Source organism: Macrotis lagotis, chromosome 4 (genome assembly GCF_037893015.1).
Source record: "Macrotis lagotis isolate mMagLag1 chromosome 4, bilby.v1.9.chrom.fasta, whole genome shotgun sequence".
In the NCBI taxonomy this organism is placed as follows: Eukaryota; Metazoa; Chordata; class Mammalia; order Peramelemorphia; family Peramelidae; genus Macrotis; species Macrotis lagotis.
The window spans coordinates 92771266-92795843 of NC_133661.1; the positions used below are offsets into that span (position 1 = coordinate 92771266).

A 24578-nucleotide genomic window follows, 5' to 3' on the forward strand; every position below is an offset into this window, starting at 1 on the left:
AAATAGAAGAGAAAAGAAAGGGGGAAAGGAATGAAGATTAAATAGATTATCATGAAATAAGGACCACTGTCTAAAGACTCCACCAATATTAACACTATTAAAGGAAGAAAAATCTACAAGTCCCACATAGACAATTCTTGGGAAAGAGAAGAGCAGTTAAAGTCTCTTTACCAGGATGCTTAGATTTTGGGACTTTTCTTTAGGTAGTTGGGAATTTGGAACTAGTAAATTCCAGTGAGATTTCCTAGAGCTCAACTTTTAGAATATGTAAAATATATATCCTAAATAATTGATATCCCTTCTCAAATCACAGGCATGTCTTGCATGGCTTTAGCCCTCAAGTGTTCTTTTTCCAATAACATAATTAATAAATTATAACCAAATCCTGTTATCTTCACAGATTCCTCAGGTGTCATCATTGAGACAACTGTCCCACTGATATTTTAGCTGTTTTGGTTAACATAGTTTTGCCTAATATTATGATAATCTTCTAGAACCAATTAATGATAAAAGGCAGGATATTTCTGTAAAAAAGCTTGGAGGGGCGGCTAGGTGGCCTAGTGGATAAAGCACCAGCCTTGGAGTCAGGAGTACCTGGGTTCAAATGTGGTCTCAGACACTTAATAATTACCTAGCTGTGTGGCCTTGGTCTAGCCACTTGACCCCATTTGCCTTGCCAAAAACCTAAAAAAAAAAAAAAAGCTTGGAGAAAATTAGCAGTAAATAAGATAACTCTTTTTCTTTTCAAATGGGTGGGGGGTTGCTAAGAGGCCCAGGAGGGATAGAGAAAAGGTATCCCTCCCCCCCAAAAAAGAAAAGAAAAAAGAGGGCCACTGAGACATCTTCTTTTAAAATGGAGAAAAGCTATAGGTTGATCTTATACTATTTAGGTTTTTTTTTTTTTTGCAAGGCAAATGGAGATAAATGGCTTGCCCGAGGCCACACAGCTAGGTAATTATTAAGTAAGTGTCTGAGGCCGGATTTGAATCCAGGTACTCCTGACTCCAGGCGCCTGTGCTTTATCCACTGCGCCATCTAGCCGCCCCAATCTTATACTATTTAAAAAGAAATGTAGGCTATATATAAGTAACCTGCAGTTTCATGTGGAATCACTTTTTTTTTGTTATATATATATATATATATATACACATATATATGTATTAAACATAAACTCTGCTTATTAAGTTTAAAATAAAAGAAAAATTAGAAGTTGAATTTGTATTTGAGAGGCAATACGGTACAATAGGGATCAGCTACAGAATACAGTGGATAGAGTCCCAGACCTGGAGTCAGGGAGCTTCATCTTTTCAATTTCAAATTTGGCCTCTCTAGGGTAAATTACTAGCTGTGTAACCCTGTGCAGGTCATTTAACCATAGTTGCCTCAGTTTCCTCATTTGTAAAAGGAACTAGAAAAGGAAATGGCAAACCACTCCAGTATGAGATGATGAACAATAGTTCCTTAGATAAAATAAAGGACCTAAGATGAGGAAAAGTGAATCCTAACTAATCGCAGTTCCAAGACTTCTTTTTTCTTTCTTTCTTTCTTTGTTTATTCTTATTTTGTACAAATAATTTTTTTATACATTACTAAAATATTCTTGTTTAAGAGTAAACATAATACCCCCTCCCCTACATGTATAAGTGATAATACCCCCTTCCCTACATATATAAGTGATAAAGGGGAGAGAAAACATTAAAATAAAATAATAATAATAATAATAATTGTAGTTATGGCCAGGTGGTACAGTAGACAGAGCACCGGCCCTGGAGCCAGGAGCACTCAAGCCCAAATCCGACCCTAGACACCCAACAATCACCCAGCTGTGTGATCCCATGCAAGCCACTCCAACCCCATTGCCCTACAACCCCCCCCCCCCAAAAGACCCAAAATAAAATAAAATAGTAATAATAATAGTAGGGGCGGCTGGGTGGCAGACAGATCACTGGCTCTTGAGCCAGGAGCACCCGGGTCCAAATCCGGCCTAAGACACCCAACAATCATCCAGCTGTGGGGCTCCAGGCAGGCCACCCAGTCCCATTTACCCTGCAACACCTCCCAGAAAAATAATAATAATAAATATGCTTCAGTCTGTGTTCCAACACCACTAGCTCTGTCGCCTGGGGTGGATCACATTCTTCAGGATAAGTCCATCACAAAAGTTACTTCCATATTTTCCCACTGTTTCCATTACTGATCACAACTCCCTCCAAAGTTTACAAAGCACTTTACCTGATCTCATTTGATAAAAAAAAAAGTGTACTGCTGCCCTTACAAGGCTCTGTATTGAGGAAAGTACCTTCAATGTGACTTATTATTATAAGTAAGATATGTTGTCACTAGCACTGTCAAAATAAATTATGGTTCTTCAACAGACATTTTAATGACAGCATTTACTTTTTTTGGGGGGGGGGTCCTCTCTTACCTCCTAACTCCAATGGTCTAAACAAACCTTTTGGAGAAACCTGTGAATCCTGATCCTAGCAAAAAAATTTTTTTAAGTACCTAGAGCATTCCTATATCAGCTGTTTAGTGTCTTGGTCACCCACACCAGCCCTGCAGAGTAATTGTTGTCAGGGTTGTGACTTAGCGGCCTCCTGAAACTCTAACATGGAGAGATAAAACTGAAGACCAGCATGTCTCATGGTTGTTAAAAATAGCCATAGGAAATAGGCACTGTAGCTTGGAGTCCAGCACTGAGCTTGTTGGAGGCACTAACAAAGCTCATTTACTCACAGTTCTCAGTAGAAGCTCCAGCAGCAGCGTCTGTCCTGCCCCCTCACTTCCCTTGTGAACGTTTAAGCTAAACAGCCACTAAGTTTATATTAGTGTGAGCCAGGTGTTCCCATGTTTTTTCAGGAGTGTAAAAAAGCCAAAATTCATTCCTTAACATTTGATAGTTCAAATATATATATATACATGGCCTTGGAATTTTCTTGAGAAGAGAATAAGCATTTATATAGTGCCAAATATATACCAGAGAAGGTGGGGGGTGGATGGGGGATGGGTGCTATGGTATGCTAACAAATAGTATTTCATTTGATCCTCACAACAACCCTGTATTAAGTAGGCAATTAGAGGGTAAGTGACTTAAACAGGGTCACAAAGCTAGTAACTATCTTTGAGTGGATTTGAATTCAGGTGTTCCTAATTTCAGAACTACTGCTCTTATCTATGGTGCTACCAGCTTCCTCCTACATAGTCTTACATTCTGTGGGAGTAAAATATTCTTAAGATATTCCCTAACTCAAAAGAATTTAACAGCTTCCCTTTAGCTGTTAAGTACATTTTAAACACCATGGTTCATTTAAGGTCCTTTACAACCTGCCCTAACTTGGTTCAAGGTATACAAATCCTGCCATGAAGCTGGGGAAGGTGACCTCTATGGTCTCTTCTGCCTCTAAATCTATGATGCTATGGTCTTTCTAAGCCTCTCAGTACATCTCAGACAAAATTACCATTACCAAAATTACAATTATCATTGCCCTCCAAATCCCATGTCTAAATACTTCTCAGCTCTAGAAATCATTTCAAATGTATTTGCATTCCTGCCTACAAAGTAAATATGATTGCTTCCCTCCTCTAATTTCCAAAGCATTTTGCACTATTTGAATGATAATGAATGACAATTGAATAATATTATTATAGATTGTAAGCTCTTGAGGACAGGGACTGTTACTTCTTTTGTACAGAGTTTAGCATAAGGTGGATGTTTAGTAAACATTTATTAGTTGAATGTATGTATTATCATTTAAAAACCATATATCCATTATGGGCACTGCAACTATGATTTCATTGGTATAGAAAACTTTTAATTTAAGAGGCTCCCCCTAACAATACAGATCCCCACCCTTCCTACAGCTTAAAAGTTTTTAGAGAGCTTTCCAGAGCCCTGAGAAACTGAATGGATTGCTCCAAGATGGGATCTGAACTGAGCTTTTCCTCTTTAGATACTAGTTTGATGTCCTGGATATAAAGGATACACTTTATAAAAATTGATCATAGCCTCAATTTGGTGTATCTAAGGTGTAAAGGGGAAGGGGGGGAGAATACATTCCATAAAAATTTGAAATAAAAAAGATAAAACCATTATGTAAACTAGGATGAGGAGCAACAGAGAAGGAGCTGAATAAATAAAATAAATAAAAGGAAAGTTGAATTTGATTGAATTCAGCTTTTCCTACTCCAGGGCCAGCACCCAGCTCCCTGAAGTGTCAGTGTCTTTGAAGAGCCTTGTGATACACTCAACCAGTCTTTCCAACTCCCTGGGCCACAACTTCTTCATCTGCAAAATGAGGATGCTAAGAACTGTTCTTTTCTGACAGGGCTGCTGTGATGAAAGGAGGCACATGCGGTGCTTTGCCAGTTCTACAGTTCTGCAGGAACGGAAAGCTCCTGCTTCTCCGAGCTTGCCCAGGGTTGTGCAGTGGAGAATAGAGAGGAAGAGGCGCGGAGAGAGGCGATAAAAGGGAAATAGAAATACTTTTTTTTTTTTTTAGAAAAACGGTGGGCAGCGAGCCGGCACGCCAGTCAGGAAGCCCCAGACTCAGCTCCCTCTTGGACTCATGTCGGTTCTTGGAAACCAGACTAATGATCGAATCTTCCAGGGACTCCGAGCAAAACTTTTTACGTTTCCGATAAATAAAAATTTGGTTCAGCTCTCCTGATGTAAGAGGCGTTGTGCTAAACACGGGGCATACGAAGATCAAAGACACAAGTGGCTTCAATAGCCCCATTGATTCTCCTAAGTTCCTATGTATAATTAGAGAACTCGAGGCTCGGCGACTCGTCAAGAGTTCCACAGCTAGGAAGTGGGGGAACTCGGCTTTTCGGCCTTTTTTCCCCATGGGGGTTCTCTCCAATGTGCCCTGCTGAGCAGCTGCCGTCCGCGTCGGGGGAAGCCAGGGCCGGCCCCCGGCCCCCGTCAGAGGGGCCCATCCCGATGGGCACCCCAGAACCGGGAGGACCCCCAGAGTGGTCGGTCTGGGGGAAGGCTGGGCCCTTTGCGTCGCCGCGCCCCCGGCCCGCAGTGTGCCCCCACCTCGCGGCACGTTCACCCCGGCCTTGGGGCGGGCAGAGCTGCGCGGGGCACCCCGGGGCGGGGGGCGGGGCGGGGGGCGCGCCACGCGGCGCCTCCGGAGGTGGGGGCCCCGCTCCGCCCCCGGCGCCTCCCCGGCTCGCGGCGGCCCGCCGGCCTGGCCCAGAGATGTTCAACCGGGCGGTGAGCAGGCTCAGCAGGAAGCGGCCGCCTTCAGGTGAGCGGGCCCGGGCGCCCCCCACGGCCCCCCGGGCCCCCCACGGCCCCCCACGGCCCCCGGGCCCGGGCCCCGATGGGGCGGGCGCGGAGACGGGCCGCGGGAAGTGCGGCCGAAAGAGCCGGAGCCGCGGGGCTGGGCGGCCGGGGAGGAGCGGGAGCGGGCGGCGGGGGGCGGCCGGGCAGCGGGGTGGGGGGCGGCCGGGCAGCGGGGGCGGCCGGGCAGCGGGGTGGGGGGCGGCCGGGCAGCGGGCAGCGGGGGGCGGCCGGGCAGCGGGCAGCGGGGCGGGGGGCGGCCTCATCCTCCGCGCTCCAGCCCGAGTTCTTGGCACTTTTGTTGGGTGGGGAAAGGGAGAGAGGGAGAGGGAGAGGTAGGAGAGAGGAGAGAGGGGCAGAGAGAGGACGAGCAGGCAGCAGTCCCAGTCTTCACTTTGCTATTCAGATAGAAACTCGCCGCCCCCGGGCAGCAGGTCGGCGGTGCCCGGCGGTGCAGGGAGTTCGGGTTTGGGGTTTCGGAGTGCCGTGTCCCCCGAGGATAGGTGCCCCGCAGTCCCCTCGCTGCTGGCAGATTCCACTGAGAAGCTGACCCCAGCTCGGCTGGCGGAGTGCTGAAGTTTCAGGCTTTGACTCAGGTTCCTATTACTCACTGGATTAGGACAATATATCTTAAAATTTCGGAACTTCTTTTCCCAACTCTTCTCCCTGTGCTGCCTCCCGAGAGCCTAAAAAGTATAAATTCTAAACGTTCTGCTCCTTCAGATCGTCATCCTTGTTTATATACTATCCTTTGCTTTGCCCCCTCCCTTAGTTATTTCATATGCAGTAAACATTTCTTAAGGGAGCTGGGTGGTGGAATGGGTAGGATACCAGCCCTCGAGTCAGGAAGACCTGAATTCAAATTCATCCCCAGAGGGGTGGCTAGGGGGCACAGTGGATAAAGCACCGGCCCTGGAGTCAGGAGTACCTGGGTTCAAATCCGGTCTCAGATACTTAATAATTACCTAGCTGTGTGGCCTTGGGCAAGCCACTTAACCCCATTGCCTTGCAAAAACCTAAAAAAAATTTAAAAAAAGAAAGAAAACAATTGGGGCAGCTAGGTGGTGCAGTGGATAGAGCACTGGCCCTGGAGTCAGGAGTACCTGAGTTCAAATCTGGCCTCAGACATTTAATAATTACCTAGCTGTGTGGCCTTGGGCAAGCCACTTAATCCCATTTGCCTTGGGGGAAAAAAAGTAGAGTAAAAAACAAATTCAGCCCCAGATACCTACTAGCTATCTGTGTGACTCTGGCCAAGTCATTTAACTAGATTTCCCCAGTTTGATCATCTATGAGAAGATCCAGAGAAGGAAATGGCTAACCATTCCAATGTCTTTGCTAAGAAAACCCCAAATGATGTCACAAGAAGTGAGACTTGACTGAAAGGACAACCATATTTTCACGTGATTGGATTTGGAGTTAGAACTTTGTACAGATTCTAACAATGCTCTTTATATCTGTATGACCCTGGACAAATCATCTAATCAATCTCTATTGTCCTTTGCTTTTTCATATGTAAATGATAGAGTTGGACTAGGTGATCTCTGCAGTCTGTGATTAAAATCTCTACACTTGTCATTTTAAAGAGGTCATATTGTCTTACAGTGTTATTGTATCTTAGTTTATTCCCTTGGAGAATATTTCCCTAAAATTGCCAGGTCAAAAAGTATGAACAGTTGTCTTTTGTTCTTGCATATTAGCATATTGCTTTCTGGAAAGAATGTGTACTAATTTCGGGCCCCCCCCCCACTTCACCCCTTCTCATCCACCATTCTTTTCATCTTCCAAGAAAAAGGCCATCAATATACCTGTTTGGATACAACATTAGTAAAACTTTAAAAAATGTTCAGGTCATCCCTGTAGAGAGTGATACCATTTATAGTGTCATCCAGTAGAGTGATGGATCTTGACTAGTTTTTGTGGTAGTATGCTTGATTTATTAATATTTAGGCTGAAATCTTAAGACCTAAAAACTGGAAATCTACCATGAAAGAACATGAGACTCATTGGTTAATGTTGTAATTATCACTGTAGGAATCAAAGATGGTTCAAAATCATGATATTTAAATTCCAAATCTAGCATTCTGTTCTATGGGAGCATATGTTTTTTAATGTTTTCCACAACTCTAAGTCTACCATACTTATTATCTAATTGTATTTTAAGGTTCTGATGGTCAAGCCACTGAATTGAAAAATTAATGGGAGAAAGTACCCTTAAACTGATGCTTATGTTTTTATATCCTTCTATTCAGTGTTCATAAACTGTCTTTATGATTATGTTTAAATAAACATTGGAGTCTTTTGTTTTATTTCACCATACTTTTTTTGTTTTTGTTTTTTCAAGACAATGGGATTAAGTGACTTGCTCAAGATCACACAGCTAGATGATTATTAAGTGACAGGCTGGATTTGAACTCAAGCCCTCCTGACTGCAGGGCCTGTGTGCTATCCACTGTACCACCTAGCTCCCCCCCCCCATTTCTGAATTTGTATCATCAATCTTTTCCTTCCCCCACCCACTTAGAATGACCACATCTGACAAAAGTATATCACATTCTATACCTGAAGTTCTTTACCTCTCAACTGAAAAGATGTATTTCCTTATTTCCATTTCTGGGGCCAAGATTTATCCTAATTACTTAGCATTTGGCTTCATTTTAGTGATTTATTTGTATTATTTCAGTAATCGTTTATAATGTTCTTCAGCCTCTTGCTGACTTTACTCAGTATGTCTGTTTATGTAGATTTTCCCATATTTATTTGAATTATTCATTTTTCTTATGGCATTGTGATATTTCATTTCATTCGCAATCAAGGCAAAGAATTTTCATTGATTTGTCCAGTGATTCTCGGATCAGTACTTTTTATTCCCAATTTTTCTTGCTGTAGTAAGTGTTGCTATGAATATTTTTGTTTATATGGGATTTTTCCTTTTGCCTTTGACTTCCTTTACATATGTCTCCAGTACTGGAATTTCTAGGTCAAAATAGATATCAAGAGTTTAGAGAGTTTTCTCCCATAATTCCAAATTGTCTTCTAGAATGATTGGACTAGTTCAGTTTCATAATAGTAGATAACAGTTGTCTCATAGGTTTTCTAGCATTAATGATTTTCGTTTTTGGCTATCTTTGTCCACTTGATGAGTATGAAATGAAACCTTAGAGTCAATTTAATTTGTATTTCCTTGTTTTTTATTGATTTGGAGTAATTTTTCCATATGGTTATTGATAGTTTGTATTTCTTTTGAATTTTGTTCATAGTCTTTCCTTATTTTTTTGTTGGACTTATTCTTTGTGTTGGTGTCTTGGATTTCTAACTTTTATCAGAAACATTTGATGCAAAAATTTTTCTCATTTGACAATTCCCCTTTATAATCTAACAGTATTGATTTGGTTCATCAATAAAAGCAAAAGCTTTTAAATTTTATCTAGTTGAAATGATCTATCCCCCCCATCATCTCTATATCTCTTGTTTAAGAATGGAAAGAGGTAACTTGCATAACTTTTATTTTTCTGAGATGAGTGTACTTTACTCTTGCCTAGGCTTTAATAATTTTCCTTTACCTCTTTTGCTCCCTTTCTCCCTAAGAAGACTTCATTATTTTGAATGACTCTGGGGCTTCTCAGTAATCCACTGACCCAAAGAAATATGAACAATGAATTCTCCCCACAGAGCAACTATGGAAAGAACACTGGATAGATTAGGAGTCTGAAGATTTAAATCCTGTTCCTATTTCTTTTATCTTTTTAGCTGAGAGACTTTAAATAAGTCCCTTCACTTTTTGCAAATGGGTGTTTTAGATACTCTGATTTCTAAGACCTCTCCAATTTTAATGATTAATGACTATATTTGAGTATTTAATAGTGAGTGTGTAGTAGGATTTCCCCAACTACACCCAGCCTCTCAGACTTTTCTTTGGGGCCTGTTAAAGATTATCTCATTAAATACTTTGAAACATTTTTAGATTTATTACCCAGCTTGAGTTTTTATTTAAAGATGACAGTGTATGCAACTATTTTAATATCTTTGTTGTAACAACCCAGAAAGGCAGCCTCTTTGAGGATGGAAGCTTTCCCTGCAGAATGTTTCAGGTGGTATGTTTGCTGACTTATAAAGCTGAGTCTGTCTCAAGGAATTTATCCAATGATAAGACAGGCCAGAGTAGGACTGGGAGAAAACCTCACTTTATGGGATGCCAGTGCCCTGCCTAAATTTAAAAAAAAAAGAAAGAAAGAAAGAAAAATTCACTCAGGGTTATTAGGATTTTTTTGGTTAGTTTTTTCAATATCATGATAACTTCCCAAAAGGTCTTTCTCCAAAAAAGTATTACAGATTTAGATCCAGAACGGAACTTAGGTGTCATCTAGGTGAACCCCCTGATTTTTCAGCAGGAACTGAGACCAGAGCAGTTAGGTCACTTGCTTAAGATTATATGGATAGTAAGTGAAAGACTTCTGACTCAAATAAAGTACCCTTTTCACTATACCAGGCTACCTCCCAATAGTACCCTTCCTTATTTAGTAACAAACAGAACAAAATACTAATAAACCAGCAAGCCTAAATTTCCACTCTATCTCTCCCCTTCCCCTTTCCCAAGCATCCCATAGAAGAAATAATTTAAAAAGGAAAAAAAAAGATAAAAATTGGTAAAAGAGATCAATATCTTTAAAAAAACATATACAATGTTGCAAAACAGGTTCCTCACTTCAGGAAAGATGTTGGGGGAGGTGCTTTCTCATTAATTACTTGGTAGTTCTTTTCCTTTTTCATTAGTGTAGTCATCATGTATATTATTTTCTTGACTCTGCTCATGTCACTTGCTTTAGTTTAAGTGAGTCTATGCTTATTTTGAAATTCATATTGTTCATTGTTTCTTACAGGACAGTATAATTCTATTATATTAATGTACCATAGTTTATTCAGTCATTCCCCAATCAATAAACATCTACTTCATTTCCTGTTCTTTGCTACCACAAAAAATGTTGCTATAAACATTTTTGGTACATATGAGACTTTTCCTTTTATCAATAATCTTGAGATATATGCCTATCAGTGGAATTTTTGAGTCATAGCGATAGATATTAAAGCCATTTTGTTTGGATAACTCCAACTTTCTTAAAATGATACCATTACTCCAACAATGTATTTCTTTGCCTGTCTTTTCATAATTGCTCAAGCATTGATCATTACTATCTTTTGTCATCTTTGCTAATTCTTGGGTGAGAGATGAAGCATTACATTTATTTTGATAGACATTTTTCTTTTTATCAGTCATTCTTTCATATGGTTGCTTGCAGTTCTCTCCCTCTTCTCTCTACCTTCTCCTTCCTCCCTTCCTCTGCTAATTTATGTTGAATATGGAGTCGTTTCCTAAGTATTTTGTGTTATGAAGTCTTATCTGGGCTACTATGCTCATTTCTTTTTTTTTGCTGTTGTTTTAATCCATGTTTCTATTGCTTTTTTTTGCTAACCTGGTCCAAATAACTTTGATTTTTATTGATTTGTAATATTTCTGGAAATGATAGTCTACCTAGCATTCCTACTTCCCCCCCAAGTTTTCCATTGCAATGCTTGCCATTTTTTGCTCCAAATTAATTGTTATTTTTTTCATACAAAGTCACTCTATGTAGTAGGCTAGTATAGTAATAGATCTATAGATTAATAGATTGATTCAGTTTTTAAAATTATATTCTATACTTTAGCTATGAACAACATCTTTTTGTAAAAGTTTTTGTATTTTTAAAGATTCTTTATGTTTTTGATGCATCAATTACCTTATATTTTATTCATTTATAGCTTACTATTATCTCTTACTAGGTTTTGTTAATATTATACAGAATGTTAATGATTTTGTGAATTTATTTTGTACCCTACTACTTGATTAAAGCTATTAATTATCTTAATTAGTTTCTTCACTGATCCTTTGAAGTTTCCTAAGTAAACTCTCACATGACCTGCATATAGGGATACTTCTGTTTCTTCTTTGAGGATGTTCATTCCTCTTATTATATTTTATTTAGTTTTATTTTCATAGTTAGCATTTTTAGTTCTAGATAAGACTAATAGCTGAGAAGAGGGTATATTCTTGCTTTACTCCTGAACTTACAACAAGCTTCCATTTTTTCTTTATTGAAAATGACATGATATCTTTGGATTTTAAATTTGTATTTAGAGAATGATTCTTCCAAATCTTTGCTTTTTAGGGTTTTAATATAAATTAATACGTAATTAATCAAAGACATCTGTGACAGACTTTATCAGCATCATGTGAATTTTGTTGCTAAGTATTTTGCTAATATTGCACTATTCTTATATCCAATTTTTAAATCCAGTTTTGTCTCAGTGAAGTATTTTAACTATATTGTTACAATTCTTTGGCTAATATTTTAGTTAGTATTTACGTGAATTTCAGTGATTTACATTTCTCTTTTCTGAGTTTGCCCTACTTATTTTTTTGTTGCAGTACTATATTTGCTACATAATAGGTCCATAGAATGTTTTCTTTCTCTATTACTGAGAATAATTTTCCTAGCAAAAAAGATTAATTTTTCTTTAAATACTTCATGAATTAGTTGTAAATCCATCCAGATAAGGTTTTGCAGTTTATTATAGCTTAGTCCATTCTTCTTTTTGAGATAGATTATATAAGGGTTTTGTGGGTTTTTTAAAAACTAATTTTTGTTATGATTCATTTCCCTTAATTTCTGAGTTTTCCTGGCATGTGGGTTAATGATTCTGTTCATCAATAAACTTTTAGGAAGTACTGATGATACTTCACAGTGTTCTGTGAAGATTTTCAATGGCTTTTTTAAAAATACATTTTTATTGATATTGCTTGCATTTCTATAGTACAATATTTTCTGTTAATCTTAATTTCATTTCTACTATGAACTCAACTCATTTTTTATTTTGATAGTTTGATTTTATAAATAGCTGATCATCTCTATATTTTCCTTTCTATTATCCTTTCTGCTACTTACCCAACTCTAAAAAAAATATTAAAGTTTTCTTCAATTATTGTGTTAAAATATGTAAATTGATATGACCACAGTTTGTCTGTAACATATCATTAAACTCAAAACGCATGAATTAAATAGATTTACCTATGAAAGCCCTTGTGTTATAGTAGATAGAGACTTGGCCTTGGAATCAGGAAGGCCTAGATTCAATTTCTGTCTTTGACACATACTGAATTTTAATCATTGGACAAATTTCTTAACCTCTCAATATCATATGACTACTTTCTGAGAAGTTAAGTTATCTGAGAAATTACCAATGCAATGGTAGAGGTCACTTCTATCCCTGATGAAATCACAGGCCTAGTTAAAAGAAATGTTTCAACCATGGAATTTCCTCAAATTTGATAGGTTTCACCAGTAACTAGTTTTTCCCAGCATTTGGTACATATGTCTTCACATTGTAGGTACTTAATAAATACTTGTTGGTTTCAAAGTCTTTTTGTCATTCAAATAGCTTTTCCCTTAAGATCTCAATTAATATACTATTCATGCATATATTTAATAAAGTACTGTTTGATTATCTATGGTGACTTTATGTTTAATGTATTTTCTCTTTATCTGTCACTATTTTCAATTTTTATTTTTACTTTATATGACTTCATTTTTGCATCTTCTGCTTGGGAATTTTCTGGACTATGAGAAGTTTTGTTTCAATTTCTCATTTTTTTCACTCATGTATATTTTATATTATACCTATTTCTTATTGTTGGGTCTTGGTTTTTATTCATTTTGACATTTTCTGACATTTTATTTATTTGTTTGTTCATTCATTCATTCATTCATTTATTCATTTATTTATTTTGCAAGGCAAGTGGGGTTAAGTGGCTTGCCCAAGGCCACACAGCTAGGTAATTATTAAGTGTCTGAGACCAGATTTGAACCCAGGTACTCCTGACTCCAAGGCCGGTGCTTTATCCACTGTGCCACCTAGCCGCCCATTTTCTGACATTTTAATGGGCAATTTGAACCTTTCACACATAAAGTTGTAATTTCTAAGTTTGTATTTTCGCCCATTAAGTTATTTTTTAAAAAAAATTTTTGCAAGGCAATGGGGTTAAAGTCCAAGGTCACATTGCTAAGTAAATATGAAGGGGCTGAGGTTGGATTTGAACTCCTGATTTCCAGCTTAGTTCTCCTCTATACCACTTTAGCTGTACCTCCTCCAGTAAATTCTTATGCTAATTTTCTCCTTTTCCTAAGTGAGACAACTATCTCCAGATTTAGGTTACTAACCTAGTTTTTTCGTCCCAGTGAATTTTCCTATTTCTCTTCTGATTATGTATCTCAGGCCAACAACTTTTAATTTAATTTCATTATCTTTCTTTCCCTCTGTCTCTGTTTGACTCTATATTCGTTTCTTTGAGGTGTAAAGGGAAGTAGGGCTGTGTGTGTGTATGCGCACACACATGCACACACACAAACACACACACAAACACACACACACACACACACCATTGACCATATTTGACAATGAATGCCTTATTTTATCCTTCTGGTCCAGTCACTGGTTTCATTAGGAGTATTCTGAAATCATAATTGAATGGAATCAACAAGAATTTGCTACGTGCTTACTATGTCAAACACCATGTCAGATATTGGGGAAATAAATTCAAATATTAAAGCTGCCTCCAAGGACTTTTCATCCAATACATTGGTCAGAATTCTCACATCTTTCAGTTTTGTTTTCCTTTTCATTATTGTGATCATTGTTTTTAAATTCATCAGTTCATATAAATGCTCACAAGTTTTTCTCAATTTTTAAATTCAGTTTATGTCTTTGTTTTTAAAAGGTTCACTTCTGGATGTATCTGTTTGTATTCTACTCCCCAGTAAACATTCACTTTATAACAAAGGAAAAATAGTTATGTAAACTAAATCAACATATTTAACAATGTGTCTAATTGTATATTCTAATGGTATAGTCAATATTCTGTCACATGACCCCATACCTATCCAGCAGGAAGAAGGTGCATTTCTTCAATTCTTCTTTAGGGCCATGATAGGTCATCCTAAAATAAAAGTGACTACCTTGGTCCCCTTGACCAGAGGCCAAATATACTACATTTCATTCCCCCACCCCCACCTCGGGTTTTCCATTACCTTCAAGAGAGTTTGGGACATTCTCAGTTACATTATGCCCCTATTTGTTCTGTTTCCCTCATTTTCAGAGTCCTCAGCATCTCACACACATCTGAGTGGGGCAAAAATTTCTCTTCAAACACCTTAGTCTTTGGGGAGTTTAAGGGGATCAGCTTCACAGTTTATCTCAATTCCTATAAAGCATCGTCTGACCAAGTCTATAGCCTCCATAGTCTTGTGTCCAGTACCCTGGACCCCCACTGAACTAGCAGTAATAAATAACCAAGAATCCTGCCTCCAAGTTTTTCATGGTTCTTAGGTACAGGAACTTTATTCCCTTCACCTAGAACTGAGAAAGTCAAATAAAATAGACAAAAATATAGACAAAAACTCCAAACCTGATTCTTGAGACCATAGGGCCGAAGGGAAGGGAAGGGAAGGGAAGGGAAAAAAGGAAAGTAGCCCTTCCCTCTCCTTGGTTTCTTAGTTCATGATGCCCATACTGTGGGTAAACAAGACCTTCAGCTCCCCTGTGCACTATCAGAAAGAAAGAATGAGACTCCCACTGTAGTAGTTTTAAAGATGAAACCTGTTCTGGCTATGTAGCCATGGAAAGCAGTTACTACAGCTCATATGGTAAGGGAATATGGGAAATCTTTTTTTCCAGAAGTAGATGCCTACCATCTACCACATAGGAACCTTTATCCTAGGCTATTTGGACTTGTAAAGCAAAAGCCCTGTTAATAAAAATTACACAGATCAGCATAATTTCTTATAATGCAAAAATAAATATTTCATCCCATTCATATACCACAGTATGTTCATCCATTCCCCATTTTGTAGGTATCCACTTTGTTTTCAGCATATATTTTTGTGTATAAATAATGTATTTTATATGTTTTTTTCCCCTTTGGTTTTGTTCTTTCAGGGTGTAAAATAGTTATGGAATTACTAGATCAAAGACTATACACATAAGAGGTAGCTAGGTGGCACAGTGGCTAGAGCATCAGTCCTGGTATCAGGAGAGCCTGAGTTCAAATCCAGCCTCAGATACTTAATAATTGCTAGCTGTGTGACTTTGGGCAAGTCATTCTTAACCCCATTGACGTAAATAAATAAAATTAAGAAAAGGCTATACATATTAGTGAATTTTTTATTATTATATCCATTTATTTTCCAAACTTAACCAATTCTCAGCTCTAACAATAGTACCTACCTTATTAAGCTCCCTATTGGCTATTTTTGCTTTTTGTTATTTGTATGAATTATATTTTATTTTCATTTCATTTCTCTTATGATAATTTCCATTTCTTTTTTTGAAACCTGCCTTTTCATCTCTTTTCACCACTTATTTCAGTTTCCCTGATTTATAAATACCTTGTATTCTTTACATCTTATTTTCTTTTGATTTTGTGTTGTTAGTTTTTTTCCCTCCTATATATTTTTAGGTTCCAAAATTATGTACATGGTCATTCAGCTAGTGTCATAGGAGGAGATCTGAAACAAGGTCTTTCAATTCCAGGTCCAACACTCTTATAAATAATAACATAATAGAAATGTTCATATTAGGAAAACAATAAAATATAATCACTCAGCTCCCCTCAGTATCTGTTTACATAGTTACAAAGATCCCTCTCTTTTGTTGGCTTAAAAATGTAATTGTAGTCTAGGTCTTTGTGGCTATTATCAGATGATCATGCTTTGCATAATTTCATGTAGGTATTTCACTCATTTATTCATAATTATGATTTTTTGTCACCATGATACTAGATATTGCAGAAATTTAGTCAATCATTTCTTAATTATTAGTGATATAGATTTTACTATTACAAATGTATTAATAAGCTTCAGAATGTTCAAATAAGTATTATGACTCTTGGTGGTTGGTTAGAATAGAGTAGGGCTATTTAACCTGGAAAAGCAAGGGGAACAATGTAGTTATTTTCAAATATTTGAAAGAATACCATGTGGGAGAGGGATCAGATTTATCCTACTTAACTCCGGAAAGCAGAAAAAAAGAACAGTGGGTGAAAATTGAAAAGAAACAGATTTATATTTTCTCCTAGGCTCATGCTGGAAAGGACCTTTGCAATAATCCTTTCTTATCACAGTTTGGTAACTGAGGCTTGGAGAGAAGTGACTAACCTAAGGCAGTAACAGAGCTGAGATTCAAACCTAGGTCTAAATTATATGTTCTTTCCACAGCACCACTTTCATTTGAGGAAAAAGTTTCTGTCAATTAAAGCTATTCCAAAAAGGAATGACCCATCTGGGGAGAGGTATCAGGTTCTTCACTACAAGTCTTCAAGGAAAAGAATGAAGTATATTGTAAAGGAATTTCTTCTTTAGGGACTAGTTGACCTCTGAGGACCCTTTCAACTTTCAACCTTTACTTTCTGTCAAAAATAAAGCAGCCATGATTTACAGATAGGTTTTTTAAAAAGAATTTTAAATATCTTCAAGATTTGATTCTAATGGGGATACCACTGCCCTATGAGTGTATGACAAATTTTGTGATTGATATTATATGAGATAGTTCTTAAAAAGTTTGCCCCAATCTGTATCCCTGCCAGCAGTGTAATGTGTCATTAACTTCAGATTTCATTCCTTTTTTACCTATGCATATAGATAATGAGGCTATTTTTAGCTTGTTTCTCTAATAGAGAATATAGTTTTAATGTGATTATTAATTATTTATATTCCCATCTTCAAAAATATATCTTCATATCTTCATTACTTTCTAATGGGAGGGTATATATATATATATATTATATATATATATGCATATATTACTCATAGATATAGATTCCTTGAAAATTCTAGCTACTATGTTTATTGTAAGTGCTTTTCTCCCTCAGTCTGTTTCTTTCCTTTTTATTTTGGAGGAGTTTCTTTCCATCCTGCAAAAAATCTTTTAATAACTATATGATAATCAAAACCATTATTTTGCCTCCAATGATTTCTTCCATTTGAGTGATAGAAAAAACTTTTCTTTTCTCCATAATTTAGGGAACTATACTATTTATTTTAAAATTTTATTTTATGATTCATTAAAATTTATAGATTTAATTACATAGGAATTATAATGAATTTTTTGAAAAATTGAAATATATAAAATTATTGTTACTTTACATTTTAGATCATTCATCCCAACAGAGCTTATTGTATTATATGGATTAAGTTGTGGCTCTACCTCTCCCCCCACTCTCTGCATACTTGTGCCATTATTTGGGGCTTTTTGTAGTTTTCTGGGTATCTGCCTAGAGAGCAAGGATTCTATGGAGACTTCAAATAAAAAAAGCTCATCCTTTTTTATATTTCCTTCCTTCTGGTTTAAACTGGAAGTCAGTGAACATCTGTTATTTAGTCCATTCAGAAGAGGATGTTGAGACTTGTTCTTTGATCAAGTCAAAGGGTGCACAGGAGACAAATTCTCCAACTCTTTAGGACACAGAGTTCTTGAAAACTCAGATGGCAAGGGCAGGTCTATGGGCATCAGTTACACCTGGGAGCTATTCAAGTAATATTCAGAGGATGGAAAGTAAGGGATAGTTTTCCTCAGTAGATGTTTACATTTGGCCACTATTCTACTATTTTAGCTTTTGTTTCCAGTTAATGGTGGGAAAGAATTTTGGGTACTTTTGAACAAGTTTGTATAATTTTGGACACTTTGATTTTCAAGTGACTTTTATAATAATAACTAGATGCTTGGTTTCCTTTTAGGACTGCATGGTATTTTAAGAGATATCCTGCTTAAAAAAGATTTTTTTCTTTTGTTTTATGTTTTGTTTTTGTTACAGAGTATTGGCATTTGTTTTATTTTTCAGTTTGACTTCTGTTCATGTACAGTTCCCTACCAGGAGAATTGCATGTTATTCTCAGAAGTTTGATTCTATAGCTATTAAGACTTAATCTTTGGAAGAATTGTCTGAATGCATACTTTTTCTATAAGAATGTAGGGCAAATGTGTAAAGAAAGTTATTTGCTTTGACTAGACTTTATAGGGCATATAGATCTGAGTGGCCTGTTGCTGCTTTGTTGTAGACTTTTTTTAAAGGAGATATGTGTATGTATATATGCATGTGTATAGTGTGCATTTTCTTTGGGCAATCAATCTAACTTTAAAACCATTTTGGGGGCAACTTGAAACTAGATCATTATAAGATACAGAGGTGACTCAAAGCTTTTGAAGGAACCATAAAATACTATGACTAAAATGTTACTTAACTCTTTTAAGTTAAGTTAGATCCAGATGATCAGAGAATTCATGCTCCTTTAGTAGTTCAAATTGTCAGAATTTCATATTGATGAATGTTCTAGATACCTTTTTTTGGTATTGATTTCTAGGGAATTCACCTTAGGAGGTAAATATAGTCTATGGAATAGGTGCCTGCATTTGAAATCAAAGGAGTTGGGTTTGAGATTTGTCATTTACTACTTTGATGACCTTATATAAATCATTAATTTTGAGAAGTCTCACTTCCCTTAGCTATAAAATAAGGGGCTTGAGTTGAAAAACTTTTAAGAACTTTTCTGGTTCCAAATCTTTAATCCTACATTTATGTTTGAAAACTTGATGATCTCTTTCTAACTTGTGAATTTTGTGGGGTTTTCCCCCTTCTCTATAAAATAAAGATCACAACGAGCTCACCTAGTCATCTTCATATATAACTTGGGGTGGGGGTTATACTAGATGACCTCTGAGATCTTTAATCTCTGATTTTGTCATATAAATTCATTGTATGTATTTTATATTCTATCTTCAGTTCTTATACAGATCAAGTTATAGAAATTAATTTTTTCCTTTTGATAAATATTAATGATATATTTAAAGTTAAATTTATCAAAATCCAGATTTTAGATTATGAAATAAAAGTATTAGTCTGTATACAGATTTCAGTTGCAAAATGCTACAAAATTCCCTAAAGGAGAAGCACTGATGGTAAATTTCCTAGAGGAATTAATAACTCTAAATTTTAAAAAGAGATCTATCAAATAACAGCAAATTAATACTGCAAGTAAGTTATAAGGAGTTTGTATCTTTTTTTTAGTTTGTTTTTTTTTTTTTTTTTAGTTTTTACAAGGCAATGGGGTTAAATGGATTGCCCAAGGCTACACAGCTAGGTAATATTAAGTGTCTGAGACCAGATTTGAACTCAGGTAGTCTGACTCCAGGGCTGGTGCTCTATCTACTGTGCCACCTAGTCGCCCCCTCTTTTTTGTTTTTTAAAGTTAAAATTTACTTTTTCAATGATCAGATATTTTGAATTTTTTCCTTTCATGCTACCTTCTTTCCCCCAACTGGCAAAAACAAAAAACCCTCACAAAACCAACCCTTATAACAAATAAGTAGAATCAAAACAAATTTCCATAATGGTCATGTCCAAAAATATATTTCTCATTCTTCATATTAGTCAATCACTTTTGTCTTCAGTACTGGTCATCCAGAATCTTAATTGATTTTTAGGTTGATCAGAGTTCTTTAGAATATTTTCCAAAATATTTTAGTATAAATTGTTTTTCCTAGTTTTGCTCATTTTACTCTGAATCAGTTCATATAAGTCTTCCTAGATTTCTCTGAAAAAATTTCCCTTTCAGCATTACCTGTTACAGAATAGTAATCCATTTTATTTCTATACTATTATTTGTCAAGCTGTTTCCCAACTTGATAGGCACTACCTTCATTTCTAGTTTCTTGCCACTACAAAAGAGCAGTTATAAATGTTTTTGTACACATAGAAGTTGTTCTGCTTTCTGTTTACCTAGCAATCATATTGCTGGATCAAAACTTGTATACAATTTAGTGATCTTTTGGCCATAGTTCTAAATTGCTTTTCAGAATGGTTGTATCAATTCACAGTTCAATCCAGAATATGTTAATGTATCTGTTTTTCTATTAGCTCCTTTAATAGTTATAATTTTCTCTATTCCTTCTTTCTCCCCCCCTTTTTTTTTGAGACTGAAAATACCTAAAGTTTGCTTAAAGGAAAAGGTTAACTTTCATAGGATCTCAGAATTGGAAGGAGCCAGAAAAATCACTTGGTCTAATAGAGACCTGTCAAGAATCTCATGGATCACATTTCCAACAAAATAGATACACAACTTTTGTTTGAAAATAGTTTATAAGGAGAAACATACTCTATCCCAAGACAGTGCCTTACTTTTATAATAATACTCTTTCTTAAGAAATTTCTCATTTTCTTATGTGTAAATCTCTTCATTGTGATTCATGGGCTTTCTAAATCTTGCTCTTCTGTATAACATTTTAAATCTTGGCTGTCTTTTACTTTTCAAAGAGTCTTTAAAAGTCCCCTTAATAATGTAGAGAAAGATACTGGGGGCTTTATATTTGGAAGCTTAGTCTGTTTAGATTTCTTTTTAAAAAATTTTAATTTTCTGGGAAATAAACTGAAGCTGTTTTTAGCAGGAGTGAATGACTTCACTTAAAAAGGTTTCAAATAATCTTAAATGTGATCAGTTGTATTAGAAAACAGTAGAAGTATTATGAGTAAAGTGATGGAAACACTGAAAGGGTAAGGAAAGTATTTAGTTTAATGCTACAGAGATTGGGGAGTCTGATTAGTCAACCCAAGTGGCTCAGAAGAAATGTGGGCTGATAGTTTACTGTATGTTTTTATTTGTCAGACAGTTGCAGTTTTACAGCAGAACATCAGATGGGCATTTTACTGTTGTTGTTTTAAAGAGGGACCAGATACTGGAAACATCTTAAATCTAGATTGAAAACTAGTGGACAGATACATAGACATAAATACCCTGCAATGGCAGCTGAGCTCTGTTGCTTCCTTTAGAACAATAAACTGGGAACAATAAACGCACATCTCCACATTTATTGAAGAGACAATTAACTAGTGAAACTTTGGAAAATTACTGTGCAAAATTTGTATGCAAGAGAATAATTGAGTAATGTAACATTTTCTCATAAGAACAGTTCAAGTAAAATAGATTCCAGCATTAGTGATTCTCCAAAGGCAATTGTGTCTTAGTGTACAAAAATGAAATATACAAAAAGTAGATATTCTAGTATTTGCAAACTTGGGAACTGATTTAATATGTATTTCCTTTGGATATCTTACCAATTTACATAATCATTAAAATATACTTTATTGGTGCTTTTTTCCCCCTTTCTTCATCACCATTTTTTCCTAATGATTCCTATTCCCATTTCCAAGAAAACTCTTCCTTGTGGCAAAGAATTGCAGCTAAACAAAACAAAACACACTGGTCATATCTGACAATATGTGTTTCCTTGGCACCTCTTGACCACTTCTATTAAGGAAAGGGATTCATGTCTTACTGTCACTCTCTCTCTTTTTTTTTTACATTTAGTTTATTTTCACATTCACAATAGTCTTTGTTGTGAAAGTCAACATAATCCCCCCTCCACACACACAAAGACAGAAAAGCCTGGAGGCAGCTAGGTGGTGGCACAGTGGATAGAGCACTGGCCCTGGAATCAGGAGTACTTGAGTTCAAATGCAGCCTCAGACACTTAATAATTACCTCTCTGTGTGCCCTTGGGCAAGCCACTTAACCCCATTTTCCTTGCAAAAACCTAAAAAAATATGAAAATAAAGTGAGAGGGAAAAAAAGTGTACTTTAGTCTGTGTTCAGACACATCTGCTCTGTCTCTGGGAAGGACTGCATGCTTTATCATAAATCCAGCAGAGAAGTTGCTTCAATATTTGTTTTCCACAGTTGCTATCGCTAACTTTATTCCCCTTCATTCTAGTCTTCCTTACTACCATTTATTCTATTCTCTCTGCTTTCACTCTGTCCTTCCTCAAAAGTGTATTGTATCTGACTACCCTCTCCCACAATCTTCCCTCTCTTCTATCACCTACACCCCACCCCTTCCCTCCTCCTAATCCCTATCTCCCATCCCTTTCCTTTCCTTTTTCCTCTAGGGTAAGATAGATTTCTTTATCTTACTGAGTATGTATGTTATTTCCTCTCTGAGCTACTTCCAATGAGAATGAAGGCTCACTCATTCCCCCTCACCTTATCCCTTTCCACTGCATTGTAAAAGCTTTTTCTTGACTCTTTTACATGAAATATCTTATCCCATTCTATCTCTCCTTTCCCTTTCTCCCAGTACATTTCTTTTTAGCCTATTGACTCCATCTTTATATTATACCTTCATAATCAGCTCCTTACCTTGCTTTGTCTTCATTTGCTCCCTCTAACTGCTCTCATATATGAAAAGGTTCATATGGGTTATTAGTACCATCTTCCCATGCAGAAATACAAACAGTTCAACATCATTAAATTCCTCATAATTTACCCTTCTGTCCACCCTCTCTATGCTTTACCTGAATCCTGTACTTATCAAACTTTCTGTTCAGCTCTAGTCATTTCAACTGGAAAGTTTGGAAGTCCCCTATTTCATTGAATGTCCATCTTTTCCCCTGAAAGAGGATGTTCAGTTTTGCTGCATACTTGATTTTTGGTTATAATCTAACCTCTTTTGCCTTCTGGAATTCCATATTCTAAACTCTACTAGCCCTTAATGTAGATGCTGCTAAATCCTGGGTAATCCTGACTGTAGTACCACAGTATTTGAATTATTTCTTTCAGGCTGTTTGTAATATTTTCTCTTTGACTTGGAGATCATGGAATTTGGCTCTAATATTCCTGGGAAGTTTTTTAGTGGGGGGATCTCTTTCAGGAGGTGATTGGTGGATTGCCTCAATTTCTATTTTAACCTCTACTTCTAGGATATCAGGATATCAATTTTCCTGGAGAATTTCTTTAAAAATGAAGTCTAGGCTCTTTTCCTGGTCATGACTTTCAGGTAGCCCAATAATATTTTTTAATTTTTTTTATTAAAGATTTTATTTGAGTTTTACAGTTTTTTCCTCCAATCTTACTCCCCCCCCGAAGCAATTTGTCAGTCTTTACTTTGTTTCCATGTTGTACATTGATTCAAACTGAGTGTGATGAGAGAGAAATCATATCCTTAAGGAAGAAACAAAAAGTATAAGAGATAACAAGATCAGACAATAAGATATCTGTTTTTTTCCCCTAAAGTAAAGGGAATAGTCCTTGAACTTTGTTCAAACTCCACAGTTCTTTATCTGGATACAGATGGTATTCTCCTTTGCAGCCCAAAATTGTCCCTGATTGTTGCACTGATGGAATGAGCCAAGTCCATCAAGGTTGATTATCACCACCCCCATGTTGTTGTTAGGGTGTGCAGTGTTTTTTCTAGTTTTCATCTCACTCAGCATCAGTTCATGCAAATTCCTCCATAGCCCAATAATTTTTAAATTATCTCTTCTGGATCTATTTTCTGAGTCAGTTGTTTTTCCAGTAAGATATTTCACATTTTCTTCTAGTTTTTCATTCTTTTGGTTTTGTTTTATTGTTTCTTGATTTCTCACAAAGATATCAGCTTCTCAGCCCCATTCTACATTTGAAGAAATTATTTTCTTCATAGAGCTTTCTTAGCTCCTTTTCCATCATACCAATTCAGCATTATTCCTATTTTTCTTGTAGGCTTTGGCTACAGAACTTTTGATCTTGTCATCTTCTGAATGTGTCATTAGCATTTGTCATTTTCCTTTACTGTCATGATGGTCATTCTAATAAGTGTGAAGTGGTAACTCAGAATAGTTTTAATTTGCATTTCCTGTAATCCGTATTGATTTATATTATTTTTTTCATATAGGTAACTTTGATTTCTTTTTAAAACTTCTCATTCATAGCCTTTGACCATTTATTAGTTGGAGCAATGGCTCTATTTTATTAATTTGACACAATTCCATATAGATTTGAGAAATGAAGCCTTAATAGAGAAACTTGTTAAAAAAAGTTCTTCCCTTTCTCTCCTCATTTCCATCTTGCCTTCTAATTTTGATTTGGTTTTATTTGAAGAAACGAAATTATGGACAACTAGGTGGTGCAGTGGTTAGAGTGCCGGGGCTGGAGTAAGGAAGATTCTTTTTCCTGAGTTCAAATTTGATTTCAGCCACTTACCAGCTGTGTGGCTCTGGGCAAGTTACTTAAGCTCTGTTTACCTTAATCCACTGGAGAAAGAAATGGCAAACCATTTTTTAAATTGGTTTCCAGTTTTCTATTTTGCCAGATGGTGAATTTTTGCTCCTAAAGCTCAAATCTTTGGAATTATTGAGCATTAGATTATTATAGTCTTTTAGTATTGTGCATTATAT

The 24578-nt window shown here is 36.5% G+C and overlaps 1 protein-coding gene across 2 annotated transcripts in view; it reads left to right on the forward strand.

The window, feature by feature from the left end:
* Positions 1–5141: 5141 nt before the first annotated feature.
* RGS10 (regulator of G protein signaling 10) overlaps positions 5142–24578 on the forward strand; it is a 77575-nt gene continuing 58138 nt past the window's right edge. The window contains exon 1 of one of the 2 annotated variants that reach the window (XM_074233537.1): positions 5142–5255. In XM_074233537.1, the coding sequence (XP_074089638.1) occupies positions 5207–5255 (49 nt within the window). In that variant the 5' untranslated portion in view covers positions 5142–5206. Of the gene's footprint in view, positions 5256–17686; positions 17930–24578 lie in introns of those variants that run through there. The other variant, XM_074233538.1, reaches the window with a different exon arrangement.